General features: G+C 45.9%; 1 protein-coding gene across 2 annotated transcripts in view; it reads right to left on the bottom strand.

Moving 5' to 3' along the window:
• Nucleotides 1–1849: 1849 nt before the first annotated feature.
• The window catches only part of sec22c (SEC22 homolog C, vesicle trafficking protein), a 35768-nt gene continuing 18764 nt past the window's right edge, over nt 1850–18853 (bottom strand). Inside the window, exons 5-7 of one of the 2 annotated variants that reach the window (XM_080213539.1) lie at nt 16685–16803; nt 13153–13218; nt 1850–11294 (exon numbers count right to left, since the gene is read on the bottom strand). In XM_080213539.1, coding sequence (XP_080069665.1) covers nt 11094–11294; nt 13153–13218; nt 16685–16803 — 386 coding nt within the window. In that variant the 3' untranslated portion in view covers nt 1850–11093. The remainder of the gene's footprint in view (nt 11295–13152; nt 13219–16684; nt 16804–18853) is intronic. The other variant, XM_080213548.1, reaches the window with a different exon arrangement.

The following is an 18853-nucleotide window of genomic DNA, read 5'->3' as shown; positions in this document are numbered from 1 at the left end:
CATTTGCCTTCTTAATTACCTGCTGTACCTGCAAACCAACTCTTTGAGATTCTTGCACAAGGACACCCAGATCCCTCTGCACAGCAGCATACTGCATTTTGTTACTATTTGCTTCTTCTATTTATTAGAAAGTTCACCAGGCTGATATCGGAGATGAGGGGGTTAGCCTATGAGGAGAAATTAATTAGACTGGGTCAGTACTCGTCAGAGTTTAGAAGGCTGAGGGGGGATCTTATAGAGACTTACAAGATAACGAAGGGGCTAGATAGGGTAGAGGTAGAGAGATTCTTCCCGCTCAGAAAGGATAGCAGGACTAGAGGGCATAGTCTCAAAATAAGTCAGGGGTTGCGGGGGGTGTGGGGGGGGAGCAGTTTAGAACGGAGTTGAGGAGGAACTTCTTCACTCAAAGGGTGGTGAATCTCTGGAATTCTCTGCCCGTCGAAGTGGTGGACGGTACCTCGCTGAATATATTTAAGTCACGGGTAGATAGGTTTCTGATAGACAAGGGGATTAAGGGTTATGGGGAGAAAGCGGGAAAGTGGAACTGATCCACTTCAGATCAGCCATGATCTTATTGAATGGCGGGGCAGGCTCGAAGGGCTAGATGGCCTACTCCTGCTCCTATTTCTTATGCTCTTCTGTATTTAAATAATAGTCCATTTTGCTGTTATTCCTACCAAAATGGATGATCCCACATTTACCCACAGTAATAACTAGAATGGGCAGCTTGTCTTATGAGGAAAGGCTGGACGCTCTTGGCTTGTACCTGCTGGGGTTTAGAAGATTGAAACATACAAGATCTTGTGAGGTCTTGACAAGGTGGATGTGGAGAGGGTGTTGGCTGGACTAAAAGCAGAAAATGCTGGATAAACCCAACCAGTCTGGCAGCATCTGTGGAGTGAGAAAGAGTTAACATTGAGTCCAAACGACCCTGCCGTAGAATTGGCTGGAGGCAGGACTCGAGCCCCTCACTCGGGAGGGAGTCCCATCTCAGAGCTGCCGGACAATCAGACTGGCCAAAGCTGTCAAGTCCCTGCAGCGCCAGAGGTTGCTGTGGACAGGACTGGGACTGCAAGCCAAGCCCACAACCAGGGGCAGATTGGGATCTTAGGACAGAATGGGAGGTGGTGGAGGGGTGAATCACAAGGGGGATTGGGGAACTTTTGGAGGGATGAGTCTCAGAGGAGACTGGTGGAGATGAGCCACAGGGGTAGTTTGGGAGAGAGATGAGCCACAGGGGTGTTGAAGTGAGTCACTGTGGGGCTGGGGAATTGGGGTATTGAGTCAGAAGGTGTGTTGATGGTGAGACTGGACAGGGCACAGGAGACCTGCAGAGATCAGTCCATTTTTTTCGGGGTGGTGGGATTCTGGTAAATGAGGCTGCTGATGGTGGTACCAGCTCTCTCCTGTTCCCTGCCCGAGGCTAATGATTAGTTCTCCAGTTTCCCCCTTACCCCGAAACAACTCCTGCCAGCCTGAAAATGGAGGCTGGATGAGGAAACATCCCTTAAGTGAGCTCAATTGGGGCATGTTCCAGTGTAAAATTGCAGATGGCAGGAGCAAAGTGGGAAGGCCAGCTGAGAAGTCCTTCATCCACTTTCCTACCCACAAACCTGCCAGCGAGGTAAAGTCTTGCTGCTTGTTACTAAAGTCCCCAAATAGCTGAACATTGGAATAGACCCAATCCCAGTAGCAGCTGATTTGGAAGGTTTGTAGTGGGTTTATAAGCAAAACTAGAGAGCCATTATTCTCTGCATCCTGGCAATCAAGTTGTCTTTTTAATTTATTTATTATTGTCACAAGTATGCTTACATTAACACCGCAGTGAAGTTACTGTGAAAATCCACAAGTCGCCACACTCCAGCGCCTGTTTGGGCACACTGAGGGAGAATTTAGGACAGCCAATTCAGCAAACCAGCATGTCTTTCAGGCTGTGGAGTGTGGATTTCCTCCCACAGTCCAAGAGATACTGGGAGAACGTGTAGACTTGGCACAGTGACCCAAGCTGGGAATCGAACCCTGGTCCGTGGCGCTGTGATGCAGCAGTGCTAACCACTGTGCCGCCCATGTGTGTTGTTGTGTTCTTTTCAGACTTCAACTGAGATCAGCTATTCTTGTGCTTTGCTTTGGGTAACTTAAGAGTCACAGAGTCATACAGTAGCAGAAAGGCTCTTCGGTCCATCAACTTGGACCAAAATAAGAAGACGTTTGCAGAATAGATCTTTATTTTTCAGTAATTCCTTTGACAATGCATAAAGAAATTTTAGTTTGACATGCAATGTAAATGAGACGGATGGGAAACAAAGCATATAAAATATCAAGAAAGAATTCCCTTCAGTTATTGCAGGACAGTGCAAAATTAATTGTTTTGAAAGCTACACCTTTCCACGCAAGGAGAAAGTTTATAAATATACTTCAAAACAGATTTAACTGTGCCTATCTGTACAGTTTTAAGCTGTAAGATTGTACACGTACCTATGACTGCCACATAAATATCATTTTATTTTACAAACTTTGACCTAGTCCAGAGGTAACTTTGAAAAGACAGCCTTCTGTAACTCTCGTAATACTCAAAAAAGCAGGAGAGAATTTGATGATCCCAGACCCCCTCTGTTTTCTAAACTCAGGCCTCTGCCCCAGATCCTTTCAGTGACTGGTTTCCCTGCTGAGATAAATAGCCTTACACCTTGTCAGCTTCGCTGAATAACCATTGTCCTTGCCGTATAAGCTTTTAAAAAGGAGCGGGGGGGAAGTGGGCAGGCAATTCGACCACCCAGAAAGATTTCAAATGCCACTCCTCGTCATTTTAGAATGAGCCATCTGTGGGTCAGTATGGAACTAGTTTCTGGGTGTCAGTGAGTAGAGGCATGGACTTTGTGTATGCAGTGTTCTAGTGAGTCTGGCTAGGGAGGGGCAGCAGGGTGGCACAGTGATTAGCACTGCTGCCTCACAGCACCAGGGATCCAGGTTCAATTCCAGCCTCAGATCAGTGTGTGTGGAGTCTGCACGTTCTCGCAGTGTCTGCGTGGGTTTCCTCCGGGTGCTCCTCTTTCCTCCCACAGGTCAAAGATGTGCGGGTTAGGTGGATTGGCTATGCTAAATTGCCCCTACTGTCAAAGAGATTGACAGGGTAAACGCAGGCTCGATGGGCTGAATGGCCTTCTTCTGCACTGTAAGGATTCTATGATGGTAAATAATGTCCACATCAGTTTCTTCCACATCGATATATAGCTTGTACTCAGCCATCACTGGAACTGAAGAAGGATCATCCAGATTCGAAACGCTGGCTCTATTCTCTCGCCACAGCTGCTGTCTGACCTGCTGAGTATCTCCGGCGTTTTCTGTTTCTGTGAACCCGATGACTGTACGTTCATTAAACATGACAAACTCCACAGGTCAATGCAACTTCCCAAAAGATACCCACCAGTCAGCCAGCCAATGTGCAAAGCAAGAGCTGGTAAACTGCGGAGATTGAACAAAAGCCCCTATTGCTGTTTTCAAGTCAATAAAAAGGCTGAGCAAATGGAGTAATGTTTTAAGTTTTTTAAAGAAAAACTTTCCGCATTTGGTGAGATTTGCAGCAATAATCAGCCATGAAGCCCCACTGGTGTGTCGCAATATTCCTTCACTTCATCTGTATCTCATCCTCACTATCCTCACTTGAGGCAGATCCCTCCCCACCACCCCAGCAAACCTCCTGAACTCCAGAGAATTTGGGACAATGTACAAACTACACAATGTATGTACTAGTTTAAGTAACATGCCAACTCGCCAATCCAGTAGTGAGATCCACCACACACGCACACAAACAAACACGGGCCCAGGCACGCACGCACACAAACAAACATGGGCCGAGACACGCACACATACACGCACAAACAGGGGCCCAGACACGCACGCACACATGCACAAACAGGGGCCCAGACACACACGCACACACAGGGGCCCAGTCCCAGACACACAGACGCACAGACACACACACACACGAACAGGGGCCCAGACACGCATGCACACACACACATACAGGCCCAGACACGCACGCACACACACAGGGGCCCACACATGCACATAAACATGGGACCAAACACACATGCACACAAACACGGGCCCAAATACACACAATGCAGGGACTGAGGGAGCAACAAGTAGCTGATGCACAAAAATAGAGACATGTTGGTGCTTTCCTATATTTAAAAGTTCTAGTGCTCCCACACATTGCAAAACTTTCCCAGCTCCCTGTAACCCAACTATTCTGCTCTCATGGATACAGGCGGAGGCATCACTAGACACAGGCATGCGGGGCTCCTAACTGGCTGAGCCTGACCTCAGCCACATGCAGCGCTCTTGCTGGAAGCAAGCTGGATCTTCTGCTGCTCCCTTTCTATCACATTTCCTGGAAAATAATTGCAAACTTTCACTTGTCAGCTTGATGAAGACGGCAAAGAAAAACCTGGGTTAAGTTGGAGTCTGGGCGGTAGTGTCAAGAGGTCAAATATCGATTCCTCTGCCTGTCACAGGACACTCCCACTGAAGATAATGGGAATGGGAGCAAGCCTGTCTACTGGGCTGGTTCTGCCATTCAATTAGATCAATGAAAATGGGGAACGCTGTGCTGAGAATCACCCCCTTTATTGTACAAAGTCAAAACCAACCTTCATTCCAATGTCAACAATCCCACGGGGTAAACCTCCACCATACGAACAGCTGCGCTTTCCAATCTACCCCAAAATAGCACCATTCCCCATCGGGTCAATTTTTACAAAGCTTTAGACAAGTCAACAGGTATAAAACCAGGATGCCCTCGTATTTCTCTTACTGCAGTCACTGATGAGCAATTACCTTCCACATGTACTGAGGGTTTGCGTGCTGCTTATCTTCCTATCTAACGCAAGTCAATATAATTTCACACAAATAATTTAAAATCTTATAAAGTTTATAACAAAGAATGATACAAAATGCAGCCTTCGTCAGTGACGAGGCTAGCAAGGATCAGCACTGCTGCCTCGCAGTGCCAGGGACCCGGGTTCAACTCCGGCCTTGGGTCACTGTCTCTGCACGTTCTCCCCGTGTCTATACAGGATTCCTCCAGGTGCTCCAGTTTCCTTCCACGATCCAACGATGTGCAGGTTAGATGGATTGGCCATGCTAAATTCCCTTTAGTGTCAGAGAAACTAACTCAGGTAAATGTATGGGGTTCTGGGGATTGTGGTCATAGATTATAGAACCCCACAGTGCAGAAAGAGGCCCTTTGGCCCATCGAGTCTGCACCGAACACAATCCCACACCCATATCCCTACATATTATACCCACTAATCCCTCTAACCCATGCATCCCTAGACACTAAGGGGCAATGTCTTAGCATGGCCAATCAACCTAACCCACACATCTTTGGACTGTGGGAGGAAACCAGAGTACCCGGAGGAAACCCACGCAGACACGAGGAGAATGTGCAAACTCCACAGTACAGGCTCTGCTCTGTAGGGGATTCTATGATTCTAAGCGTTCGCAGGACAGGAACTTCATGGACTTATTTTTAAAATCAGTGCACAGAACGCGTTTCATAAAATCTACAGTGCAGAAGGAGGCTATTCGGCCCATTGAGATTACACCGAAACAATCCCATCTAGGCCCTATCCCTGTAATCCCACACATTTACCCTCCTCATCCCTCTGACACCAAAGGGCAATTTAGCATGGCCAATCAACCTAACCTGCACATCTTTGGGCTGCAGGAGGAAACCAGAGCACCTGGAGAAAAGCCATGCAGACACGGGGAGAATGTGCAAATTCCACAAGACAGTGACCCAAGCCGGGAATCGAACCTGGGCCCCTGGCACTGTGAGGCAGCAGTGCTAACCACCGTGCCACCATGTTCATTAAGGTCACTTCTGCCCTCAGTATTGCCACGTAGCCACTGCTCACAATTGAGCAGTGATCCAGACTGATTCAGAACCACACTTGCATGATGCTTCACTAACCCAGTCCCCTGAATAAAAACTCTTCAAACCCTACACAATTCCAGATGAACAGCTAGGAGGCAGCACTGGCCAGTTTGGAGATCATTTGGAGTCCATCATTCAAACCAACCTCCCATCCACTGACTCCGTCTACACTTCCCACTGCCTCGGGAAAGCAGCCAGCATAATTAAGAACCCCACGCACCCCGGAATTCTCTCTTCCACCTTCTTCCGTCGGGAAAAAGATACAGAAGTCTGAGGTCACATACCAACCGACTTAAGAACAGCTTCTTCCCTGCTGCTATCAGACTTTTGAATGGGCCTACCTCGCAATAAGTTGACCTTTCTCTACACCCTAGCTATGACTGTAACACTTCAATCTGCACCCTCTCCTTTCCTTCTCTATGAATGGTACGCTTTGTCTGTATAGCATGCAAGAAACAATACTTTTCACTGTGTACTAATACATGTGACAATAATAAATCAGATCAAAATTTACCAGGTAACGAGAGTCCTGGTGCATTATCTGAAGTGGATCTATGGTTAAAACCTAGTCAGATGGTTCAATAACCAGAGGACACTGACGAAGGGCAAAAGACGAAGTGAAGGAAGAACTGAACGCAATGCCTGATAGTTTGGTGGAGTCACGTTCAACGATGGCTTTCAAAAGGAAACTGGATAAACACCTGGAAATAAAACACTTGCAAAGATATAGAAAAAGAACAGGGGGAGTGGGACTAGATTAAATTGCTCTTGTAGAGAACTAGCAGAGGTTAGATGGGCCAACTAGGCTCTTTATGTGCTGTAAATTATACCGTGCATTAGGTTTGAGCAGGTCCCTTTAGCTACGCATCAGCCTGCTATTTAAATTTTAAGTTTCTTAGTGCAGAATCAAGTTGTCACTATTTAACTAGTGCATCACAAAAAATAATCACTCTTGCTCCAAAATCTCTGTTCAAGTTTGGTGATGCTAGAACACCAATGACATCATCCACAGTACCAAATTTATACTAAATTGTTAGCCAAGGCATTACACTTGAAATAAATAAAATGTATAGTAAAAAACTTCTCTCAATAATATGTGTTGTAAAATATTAAAATCCCGCTTGACACCCTGTGCATCAAAACTGAAGTAAGCAGGATTGTTAATCGGATAATTTAACTGCAAAATCACGTTGGGTAAAATCATTTCTTCGTTGTCGCTGTGCCCAAATTTCCAGAAAGCTTTATCTCATCGTGTTTCTTTTAAACAACTGGGCTGCAGTGGTTCAGGAAGATTCACAGAAACTAGAAGCAGGAGTAGGCCCTTTGAGTCTGCTCCGCCATTCATTATGATCATGACTGATCATCAAATTCAATACCCTGATCCCATCACCTTGAGGGTCACTAGGTAAATGCCAGCCTTGCCAGCTATGTCAAATTGGAAATAAATAAACCTCTCTCATTACACAGGTCGTGCTTCTGCAATTTCCCCGACAGATTCTGCTCCCACTACACTTGCGGGATCACATGATGGTCGAAGGATTGGCATTGCTTGATTTAGCAGAACCTGGGTGATACAATAAAAATGGTTTAATTAGTTCGTGGGACATGGGTGTCGCTGGCTGGCTGGCCAGCATTTACTGTTCACCCCTAGTTGCCCTTGGAGGGCAGTTGAGAGTCAACCACATTGCTGTGGCTCTGCAGTCATGTGGGCCAGACCAGGTAAGGACAGCAGATTTCCTTCCCTAAAGGACATTAATGAACCAGATGGCTTTTCTGACAATTGACAATTGTTTCATGGCAATCAGTAGACTTAAAACTGACAACACCCTACAATGGCAGATGATTAATGTGAAGCACCTTTGTAGGCTAGCTAGTGACACCATCATTACAATCACCGCCCATTGGGATCAATGCAACCACGGTGGCACAGTGGTTAGCACTGCTGTCTCACAGCGCCTAGCACTGCTGTCTCACAGCGCCAGGGACCGGGCTCGATTCCCGGTTTGGACCACTGTCTGTGGAGTTTGCATGTTTTCCTCGTGTCTGCATGGGTTTTGTCTGGCTCCCACACTCCAAAGATGTGCTGATGGATTCAGCCATGCCAAATTACCCCTTAGTGTTCTAAAATGTGTAGATTGGGGGATTAGCCTTGGGAAATGTTTGGAGTGACAGGGATAGTAGGGTGTGGGGAGACGGTGTAGGTAAAACACTCCTTTAGACAGTTGATGCAGACTCAATGGGTCAAATGGCCTCCTATTGTGCTGTACGAATGCTATGAAAGATGCATGGCTAGCAATAGTCACAATTCTACCTTTCAAACTGCATTTGCAACGTTGCGCAGCTGTAGCATAAACAAGACAGATTTACCAACTGTTAGGTGTCATCTGAATATCTATGATTTAAACATCGACACGAGATTTCCATTCACGTTCTCAGATGCCAAAGGACTGCCACTGATTAAACATTTTAGAAGATGCCCAATTCATCAAATCCCAGGCCACCCAAAGAATATAACCTTCCCTTTGAAACCTGCTCCATCCTGAGGCATGTGTGCCATCTTGGGTGGAAAGTGAGCTGTAATCCATTGGATCGTGCACCGGACAGGCAGTACCATCCTGGGGCTGAAAAATCTGTCTTTTGGAAGCCAGTGATTGTAACAAGTTGCACTGAATCACTGTGACTGTATCCGAATGGAAAGGTGGCATTCCAGTTTTAGATGATGGAAGGTTTAATGTTTAGAGGCTGAGGAGAGTGCAGGACATGCAGGAAGAATCAAAGAATCACAGAATCCTTACAGTGCAGAAGGAGGCAATTCAGCCCATCGAGTCTGCACTGACCACAATCCCACCCATGCTCTATCTCCGTAACCCCAAGTATTTACCCTGTTAATCCCCCTGATACTAAGGGACACTTTAGCATGGCCAACCCACCTAACCTGCACTGATGACGTTATAATCGGACCTTTCCCCACAGCAGGAGCTCGGGTTTTGATAATATAACATAGGAGATAAACAAAGAACAAAGAACAACCCAGCACGGGAAACAGGCCCTTCGGCCCAACGAGCCCGCGCCGCCGCATCCTCCTACACCTACCCTGCCCTGCGTGTCTGCGAGTGGAACCCCTAACTTAGCCAGATTCAGGGGAGAATAGTGTGAATTTGGTATACCAATCAGCCTAAGAGCACATCTTTGGGGTGTGGGAGGAAACCGGAGCACCCGGAGGAAACCCACGCAGACACGGGGAGAACATGCAGACTCTGCGCAGACAGTCACCTAAGGCCAGAATTGAACCCGGGCCCCTGGCGCTGTGAGACAGCAGTGCTAACTACTGTGCTGCCTGTGTTGCCCATTGAAGGCAGTGACAAAAGGGCAGGTAACCTTTTGGGACTGTGCTGATCGAGAAAGGTCTGGGACAGTCTGGCTTTGAAACATAGGAAGATAGTAGCTCTGACTAGTTCCTTAAAGCAGGTTCCCAAACACTCCAGCCCCACAAACCTAAATGACAAGACAAGAAATAAGCAACTGAAGAGGTGGACACGGCAAACAATGCTGAAGTATTCACAGCACCTGAAAAATATATCTAGTGGTGCAACAGTAAAGAAAATAGTTAGCAACTGGATCAAGATCTAAGAATATCTGACACTTATTTCTAAGGTTTTGCAGAGCACAAACAACATGGGTTTAAATAACTTGGGTGTACTTACGGCAGGAGAAAGGTTTGAGTAGTTTGGTTATAAATACAGGCTCAAAATATCCTCTCCGCACTATTAAATGAAAAACAAAAGCTCCTGTGCCAGATGAGATCTAGAGAAATAACGCTACGTCCTCCCAAAACGGTATAATTATTATTTGAAAATGTGAATTACTGGACTAAATTCCGATATTTTATCTCCTGACCTTGCCCATTAATAAACGCTAATCTATTTTTAAAAAGTCATGATCAAAGTCACACGCACACATATACATACCAACAGGTAATACAGGGCTTCTTCCCTTATTCAAAAACCTTGGGCCAATTTTTGCGCTTGTCAAGGGATGTGTTGTCTTCGTCGGGCATCCGTTCAGGAGACTCAGTGTTGAGCAGTTCCAGGCCAGGCCACAATCTAATACAGTGACAAACTCCCTCTCTGCTGTCCCATCCACTCTCAACTGCATGAAAGAAGACCTCCCTCCCCACCAACATGCAGAAGTATCACTGGATAACATTTTCACATCCCTGCATCAAATTCCTAGTGGCTTACCTAAAATGACAATCCCAATATAATGCAGGAAGTTACGTATAAAGGTCTGGGTCGCAAAACTCCATGCAAAAGATCTCAGGAAATTGCCCCATCAACGAATATGAATCCTGCACAAGGTATGCATGGTGAAAGATCTTAAGACCCAGTCGCCTGAGCAAGGGATTTTTAATTTAACATACAATGTGTTAAAGTCACCTTTGTGTGTTATATAAAGCTATCGCTGATTCATTAGTAGTACTTTATATTTGTAAGTAAAACACACTTCTTATCACCTTTTCCCATTACAAGTTGCTCCATCCACGTTTAGAATGGAACCTGGCCACGTAACCCCGTCACCTTGCAATTACGTCCTCCCCACAGCGGGGGGCACTGCAGGACCAATACAGGCAAAGGTCGTATGACAGTGAGGCACGTTTACACAGCCAATTGCCTTCTTAAACATTGAAGGAGCAATTTATAATGGAGATAATAAAAATAAAGCTAGAATGTGTGACTTGAAGGTAAGGATTGAGTACATCTGCACTTCCCCTGTCCAGTTCTCTCCTTCCCTCCATACCTTGAAAGCTAACTCTTGGTTTCAACTCTCCCTGCACAGCGCCAGAGGACTTTGATCTAGTTGCCTCCGTGGTTTTAGTTTCCCACACTGAACTAGCAGATTAGTGTTAAGCATTTGGAAGGTCGCACACTGCAACTGAGTCATCACCTTCCTCCCCAGCCAAGGAAAGTCCATTTCTCGGTTGATGGGGCTTGCATTTTGGGAACATGTTCCCTCAATGAAGTCTTGAAGGGTTTGGTCTCCGAGGTGAAGGTGACATTATCATTGAACAATATTGAAGGCACATTGGAGGACACTCAGTCACCGATCCTCTCCGGCAGCAAGTGTGATGGTTGGTCTCGGCTGCCCTGGGGTGTCAGACTCCACAGTCATGCAGTCTCTCTGTCAGCTTTCTGGCCAAGATCTGGTGAGTGGACAGGGAAGCCACCCCTATGTGGAAGAAGATCTGCCAAAAGTTCCTCAGGCCAAATAAGTAAGAATTGCATATACAAATGAGAATCAGCGCGCCAGCCGCCTTGATTATTCTCGCTGAGACGTAGAACAGGTACAGGTAACACTAGAAAAGAAATAAAATCAACCGTTAGAAAAAACCCAGTCTTTTGAGTTGATGAACAAAACCATGCTTTATTCATACAAGGCAGTTGAGGTGTAGCTCAAACAATGACCGCCATTGGAACCACTGTCCAGAGATGTGCGGGGTTAGGTGGATTGGCCATGTTAAATTGCCCCTTTGTGTCAGGGGCACTAGCTAGGGTAAATACATGGGATCATGGGGATAGGGCCTGGTTGGGATTATGGTCGGTGCAGGCTCAAAGAGCCGAATGGCCTCCTTCTGCACTGTGGGGTTCTATGATTTATGATTCTATGAAACAGGAAGGCAGGGTAAACACAAATCAAAAACTGTTTGATGTAGAATCATAGAATCCCTACAGTGCAGAAGGAGGCCATTCAACCCATGGAGTCTGCACCAACCACAATCCCACCTAGGCCCTATTCCCATAACCCCATGTATTTACCTTGTGTTACCTTACTTAGTAATCCTTGGCAAGCTTAAACATGAATAAGAACAGGAGGCCATTTAGCCCCTCAAGCTTCTACCATCATTGTCTCAGATCCCAACTGCTCCGTATCTCAACTCCACTTTACCTGCCTTTGATACCCTTACTTAATAAAAAATCTACCAATCTCAGTCCTGAACACTTTAACTGTTCCAGCGTCCACAGCTTTTAGAGGGAGGGGTGTTCCAGATTTCCAAAACCTCTTTTTATGAAGTTGTGGTGGGTAGAAGGCCCTCAGTGCCTCATCGAGGGACCCAGAATCAGAAAGTGACAACTCCGCTGAGAGCTATTAGGAACATCGGAAGTAGGAGCAAGAGTCGGCAATTCAGCCCTTTGAGCTCTGTTATTCTATATCATCATAGCCGATCTCCATCTCATCGTGCCCCTGCTTCCCTGCCTTTTCCCCATAGTTCTTTATTCCGCTTGATCCAACGTTTATCTGTCTCTTTCTTGAATCCACTGATTGATTCTGCATCCACTGCACTCTGAGGCAGTGAGTTCCATAGATGGAAACATAAAAGACAGGAGCAGGAGGAAGCCATTCGGCCCTTTGAGCCTGTTCCGCCATTCATCATGATCATGGTTGGTCATCCAACTCAATAGCCTAATCCTGCTTTCTCCCGTTTGCCCCTAAGTGCTATATCCAGCCACTTCTTGAATACATTTAATGTTTTGGCATCAACTACTTCCTATGATAATGAATTCCACAGGCTCACCACTCTTTGGGTGAAGAAATGTCTCCTCACCTCCGTCCTAAACGGTCTACCCTGAATCCTCAGACTGTGAGCCCTGGTTCTGGACTCCCCCACTATCTCCCATCCTACTCTCACCTGCCTGCGCCATGGTCCCCCCTTGACCCAAGACCTCAGGTATCCTACTGTCAGAAGCCACTGCCATCCCAATGGCGCTGCTGAGTACAGAAGAGCTGCTAGTCTGTTCAGCTCACAATGGGCAGCATCCCCAGACCTCTGGGGTCAGGTTCTTGATCCCAGCAAAACCATGGCACTTGTACTTTGAGCACCTAAATGCAGTGGACCTTTTCAAAAAGAGGACAAGAATCCCATCGCCTTCACTAGATATTGTGCCTCATCCCACTCACAAGTGGGAACATCTTTTGTTATATCTACCCTATCAAACTCTTTCATAACAAAGGATCTTTGGTGAACCTCAGCCTTCTTGCTTCTTTTTGGAGGCAATTCACTGGGACCATCCTTCCTCCTCTCTGATCAAACCCATCTTCCTCTGTTGACCCAGCCTCAATCCACCTGCACCCAGTAAGATCGTGATGTGAATTTAGAGAGGTTTTATGTGCAAAAAGTTTTGTCTGATCAAAGTTAAAAGGAATGCTAACCTTACCTGAAACGCACAGGTAATAAAAGCTACAAGAAATGCGACAACTATCCCTTTTTCTTCATCACCATCCTGGGGAGAAACAGGATTCACAAAAGTAATAATGACAGAGTAACAAAGTACATTTCCACAAGGTAGCAGGAAAGATTCAATCATCCCACTCTCTGAATTCATACCCTTCTGTTAACACGTTTTGTTAAAAAGTAGTGGATCAGGCATTATCACATGACTGAAAGGGCAAATGAGGAGGCAGTTCTAATGAGTTAGACATAATAAATGGCTGGAAGAATAGTGGCTGAGATTTATCCAGGCAAATGTAACTAACTGTGTGCAGGAAGACACACAAATTAGGCATCACACAATCTGAGAACAGAACTGTAAGATCATAGAATCCCTACAGTGCAGGAGGAGGATGAGGCCATTCGGCCCATCAAGTCTGCACCAACTGTTTCTGACAGAGTACCTTATCCAGGCCCTCTCCCCCGCCCGATCACTGTAACCCCACACATTTCCCATGACTAATCCATCTAACTTACACACCTTGGAAGGCTAAGGGCAATTCACCACAGTCAATCTACCTAACCTACACATCCTTGGACACCTTTTTGGAAATCTGCCAGGTATAAATTGATTCAACATTCAGCGTGCCTAATCATTGTAAAGCAGCAGTCAGGCAGCATGGCTGCACAGTGGTTAGCACTGCTGCCTCACAGCGCCAGAGACACGGGTTCAATTCCCAACTTGGGTCACTGTCTGCGTGGAATCTGCACATTCTCCCCGTGTCTGTGTGGGTTTCCGCCGCATGCTCCTGTTTCCTCCCACAGTCCGAAAGATGTGCTGGTTAGGTGCACTGACTGTGCTAAATTCTCCCTCAATGTACCCGAATAGGCACCAGAGCGTGGCGATTAGGGAATTTTCACAGTAACTTCATTGCAGTGTTAATATAATTTATTGTGACACTAATAAATAAACATTAAAAACTTTAAACTGAATTATATAGCCAGAAAGAGCTGAGTACAAGTTGGGGGAGGTCACACTCAAACTCGTATAAAAGGTTGCCAAGACAAAGGGAGATATTCAATCCTGCAGACAGTGCAGAAAGGAACCAGGAGGCTGATCCCTGGTAAGAGAACACTGAACTGTGACAGCAAGATGGACTTCTCAGATTGCAGGGAGACATTGAGCAGTGACTGGGGAGAGGCTGGCAAGACAGGATACTGCCTACCTGGAATATTACTGCAAACCCAATCGAGCTGCAGCACAAACAGCACAGACTGAAACTAATGAGGTGCCATGAATAATATCATAGAGCTCAGCTTCACACAGAGAGATCAATACATGGAATTGATTGAAGGCAGTAATGAAGGCAAAAATCCCGGGAATCATTTATCAATCGGAAACCGTAATGGAGACGGTAACATCTCTGTGGCTGGGAGAGCAGAGATGAGTGCAATTTCTTACCTCATCTGTATCAATCTTGTCAATTAGCAGCTGCTTTCTCCACTTGTTATACTTTAATTTTTAACTCTTCACTCAGATAATTCAATGAGAAAGATTAGCAAGCTCATCTTTTCCCTCAATCAATACCTATTCCTTACACCCACCAAACTAATGTCAGCATAAAATTGCCTGTTTGAAAAAACAATTACAAGGAGAGTAATGTCACCCTTTGTTCAACTAGCTGAGTGTGCACCCCCCCCATACGCCTGCACCAGCCCACCCCCAAACCCAGTACATCTGCACACTTCCACCAACCCCCCTCCATGCATCTAATTCAATAACTGTGCTTTTAAGAGAATAGTAGTAGGTACGTACAAATACAAAATAGAGAAAGGTGAAATTAGAAGCTATACGGAGAATTATAGAACAGATAATAAAAATGTTACACACAGTTCTTTCAAGGAGTTTACCAATAAATCTCATTTCCCCTGCTCCTTCCCCACTCGTCTCACATTTATATTGGAAGGATGTTGAATTGCATTTGAGGGGATGCTGCTAATCGTGAGATCCTAAGCTCATAATAAATAGGAACAGGTGTAGACTATTCGGCCCATCAAGCCTGTTCTTGTTCTGCTATTGAATACGATCATGGCTGACCTGACTGTAGCCTTAACTCCACTTGCCTGCTGACCATTCACAACCATCAAGTCCTCTGGCGCTCAAAAACCTAAGGGGAGGCAGTGGCATGGTGGTATTGTCACTGGACTAGAGACCCAGGATAATGCTCTGTGGACCCAGTTTCAAATCCCACCATGGCAGGTTAAATTTGAATTCAATTTTTTAAAAATTTGAAATTAAAAGTCCAGTATGACCATGGAACATCGTCCCCAGATTCTGGCCTCATCTGATGCCAAGGGTGAGGTTGAGAAAGCAAGTTCAATGCAATCTGACACAGCACTCTGGATAGATTTACCCCTCCCCAGTTGGGAAGTTAACTATGTAGCTTTACTGCTGCCTGGCTGAGCAAAACTAACTCGACTAGAGATAGAACCTGGCATCATTGTGCCCTGCATCAATCAGCCATGGCCCAGCTCGAAGTCAGAGGGTTGAGAGTTCAATCCCACACTAGTACCTTGATTTGAGTTATTATTGTCACGTGTATTAAACATACAGAGAAAAGTATTGTTTCTTGCACACTATACAAAGCATACTGTTCAGAGAAGGAAAGGAGAGAGTATAGAATGTAGTGTTACAGTCCTAGCTAGAAAAGATCAATTTATATTCCATTCAAAAGTCTGACAGCAGAAGGGAAGAAGCTGCTCTCGAGTCAGTCGGTATGTGACCTCAGACTTCTGTATCTTTTTCCCAACGGAAGAAGGTGGAAGAGAGAATGTCCAGGGTATGTAGGGCTCATAATTATCCTGCCTGCTTTTGCTAAGGCAGCGGGAAGTGTAGACAGAGTCAATGGATGGGAGGCTGGTTTGTGTGATGGATTGGGCTTTGTCACAACCCTTTGTAGTTTCTTGTGGTCTTGGATAGAACAGGAGCCACTCCTATTTCTTATGAGCTTTGGATCTCATGTGAAGGACTGCAGCACCACTTAAGGTGCAGTCTTTCAGATGAGAGAATAAAGAGAGGTTACACGTGTGTATATATTTTACACAGACACACACACATGCACACAAAAACCTTACATACGAATCTACAAATAACACCATAAGACATAGGAGCAGAATTAGGCTACTCAGCCCATTCAATCATGGCTGATATTTTTCTCATCCCCAGTCTCCTGCCTTTTCCCCATAACCCCTAATCCCCTTATTAATCAACAACCTATCTATCTCTGTCTTCAAGACACTCAATGACCTGGCCTCCTCTGTGGCAAAGCGTTCCATAGATTCACCATTCTGGCTGAAGAAATTCTTCCTCATCTCTGTTTTAAAGATTCGTCCCTTTAGCCTGAGGTTGTGCCCTGAATCAGGAGCAGGAGTAGGCCACTCGGCCCCTCGAGCCTGCGCTACCATTCAATAAGATCTCGGATGGTCTGATTGTGATCTGTGACATATCTGTGAAAATATTTTGCCAATTTCTCAGTTACCTGGAAATTGTGTTCAATGAGGTGAACTCCACGGATCAGGTTGAGAGCTCCACACATGATATTAAGGATAACCGAGAGGATCCCAACCACACTTGCTGGTTCCAGTCTGTAACTGGGTGCTGCGGATGAATAAACAGCATTTGTAAAGACAGACAATCTGCCACAGCGATGGTCTTATTCACAGACGTGTCAGTGTGACTGCTGCAGCCTGATACAAGGACATCTGCCCTGCAAAGATACCAGGTTTTCGTACTGAGGGATAGATTTATATAGCTTTCCATTTTATTCCTCGTTTCCTCTCCTCTAAGCATCTCTAAGCAGAGATTCATGGAGTTGGGGTGGAAGCTAAAGGCCAAGTCAGACAGAGTGGTTATCTCTGGACTCTTGCCTGTGCCACGGGATAGTTTAGAGAGGAATAGAGAGAGGGAAAGTTTGAACTCGTGGCTGAGGGGATGGTGCAGGAGGGAGGGGTTCAAGTACTTGAGCAATTGGGGCTCGTTCTGGGGAAGGTGGGACCTCTGTAAGAGGGATGGGCTACACCTGAACCAGAGGGGATCAAATATCCTGGGGGGTAAATTTGTGAAGGTTATGCGGAGTGGTTTAAACTGATTCAGAGGGGGGGTGGGATCCTGAGTAGAGGGGGTGAAAGTGAGGGGGGCATAGATGGGGACTGCAATGCACGGCATTGTGGGGGTGGGGCGGAGCAGGGTTTGAAATGCGTATACTTTAATGCGAGGAGTATTCGCAATAAAGTGGATGAACTTGCAGCGTGGACCAGTACCTGGGACTTTGATGTTGTGGCCATTTCAGAGACTTGGATAGAGCAGGGTCAGGAATGGATGTTGCAGGTCCCGGGGTACAAATGCTTTAGTCGGAGTAGAGAAGGAGGTAGAAGGGGGGGTGGGGTAGCATTATTGGTCAAGGACTGTATCACAGTGTCAGAGAGGAACTTTGATGAGGACTTGTCTGTTGAGGTAGTATGGGCGGAGATTAGAAATAGGAGAGGAGAGGTCACCCTGTTGGGAGTCTTTTATAGACCTCCAAAAAGTTCTAGAGAGGTTGAGGAAAGGATTGCGGAGACGATCCTTGTTAGGAGTGAAAGTAATAGGGTAATTGTTATGGGGGACTTTAACTTTACTCATGTTGATTGGAATTGCTATAGCTCTAGCTCGTTAGAGGGGTCAGTTTTTGTTCAAAGTGTGCAGGAAGGTTTTTTGACTCAGTATGTAGATAGGCCGACTAGAGGTGAGGCTATATTGGATTTGGTGCTGGGTAATGAGCCAGACCAGGTGCTAGACTTGGAAGTTGGTGTGCATTTTGGGGATAGTGACCACAATTCGATTACGTTCACCTTAGTGATGGAAAGGGATAGGCATGAACCTCGGGTCAGTAGTTTCAGCTGGGGGAAGGGTAATTATGAGGCTATTAGGAGAGAATTAGGAAGCATTAGTTGGACTAGGAGATTACAGGGACTGGGAACGTCCGAGATGTGGAGATTTTTCAAGGAGCAGCTACTGCGGGTCTGTGATAGGTATATCCCTGTCAGGCAAGGAGGATTTGGTAGGCCCAGGGAACCGTGGTGCAGTAAAAAAGTTGATTCGTTGGTTAGGAAGAAAAAGGAGGCTTATGTTCGGATGAGGCTTGAGGGCTCAGGTAGTGCATTAGAAAGTTTTAGATTGGCTAGGAGGGAGTTGAAGAGGGAGTTAAGAAGGGCTAAAAGAGGACATGAGATGACTTTGGCTGATAGGATTAAGGAGAACCCTAAGGTGTTTTACAGGTATGTCAAGAACAGAAGGTTGGTTAGGGCAAGATTAGGGCCAGTTACAGACAGTAGAGGGAAGTTGTGTGTGGAACCGGAGGAGATTGGAGAGGCGTTGAACCAATATTTCTCTTCGGTGTTCACGCAAGGGGACATGTATGTAGCTGAGGAGGACACTGGGGTGCAGGGGTGTAAAATAGATAGTATTGCAGTTGATACGGGGGATGTGCTGGATATTTTAGAGGGTTTGAAAATAGATAAGTCCCCTGGTCCGGATGGGATTTACCCTAGGATTCTCTGGGAGGCAAGAGAGGTGATTGCGGAGCCTCTGGCTCTGATCTTCAGGTCGTCGTTGGTCTCTGGTATAGTACCGGAAGATTGGAGGACAGCAAATGTTGTCCCATTGTTTA

The sequence above is a fragment of the Carcharhinus amblyrhynchos genome, chromosome 2 (genome assembly GCF_965287045.1).
Source record: "Carcharhinus amblyrhynchos chromosome 2, sCarAmb.v2.hapA, whole genome shotgun sequence".
Lineage (NCBI taxonomy): Eukaryota > Metazoa > Chordata > Chondrichthyes > Carcharhiniformes > Carcharhinidae > Carcharhinus > Carcharhinus amblyrhynchos.
The sequence above is the reverse complement of the archived record's forward strand: the minus strand, read 5'-3'. Positions and strand labels throughout refer to the sequence as shown.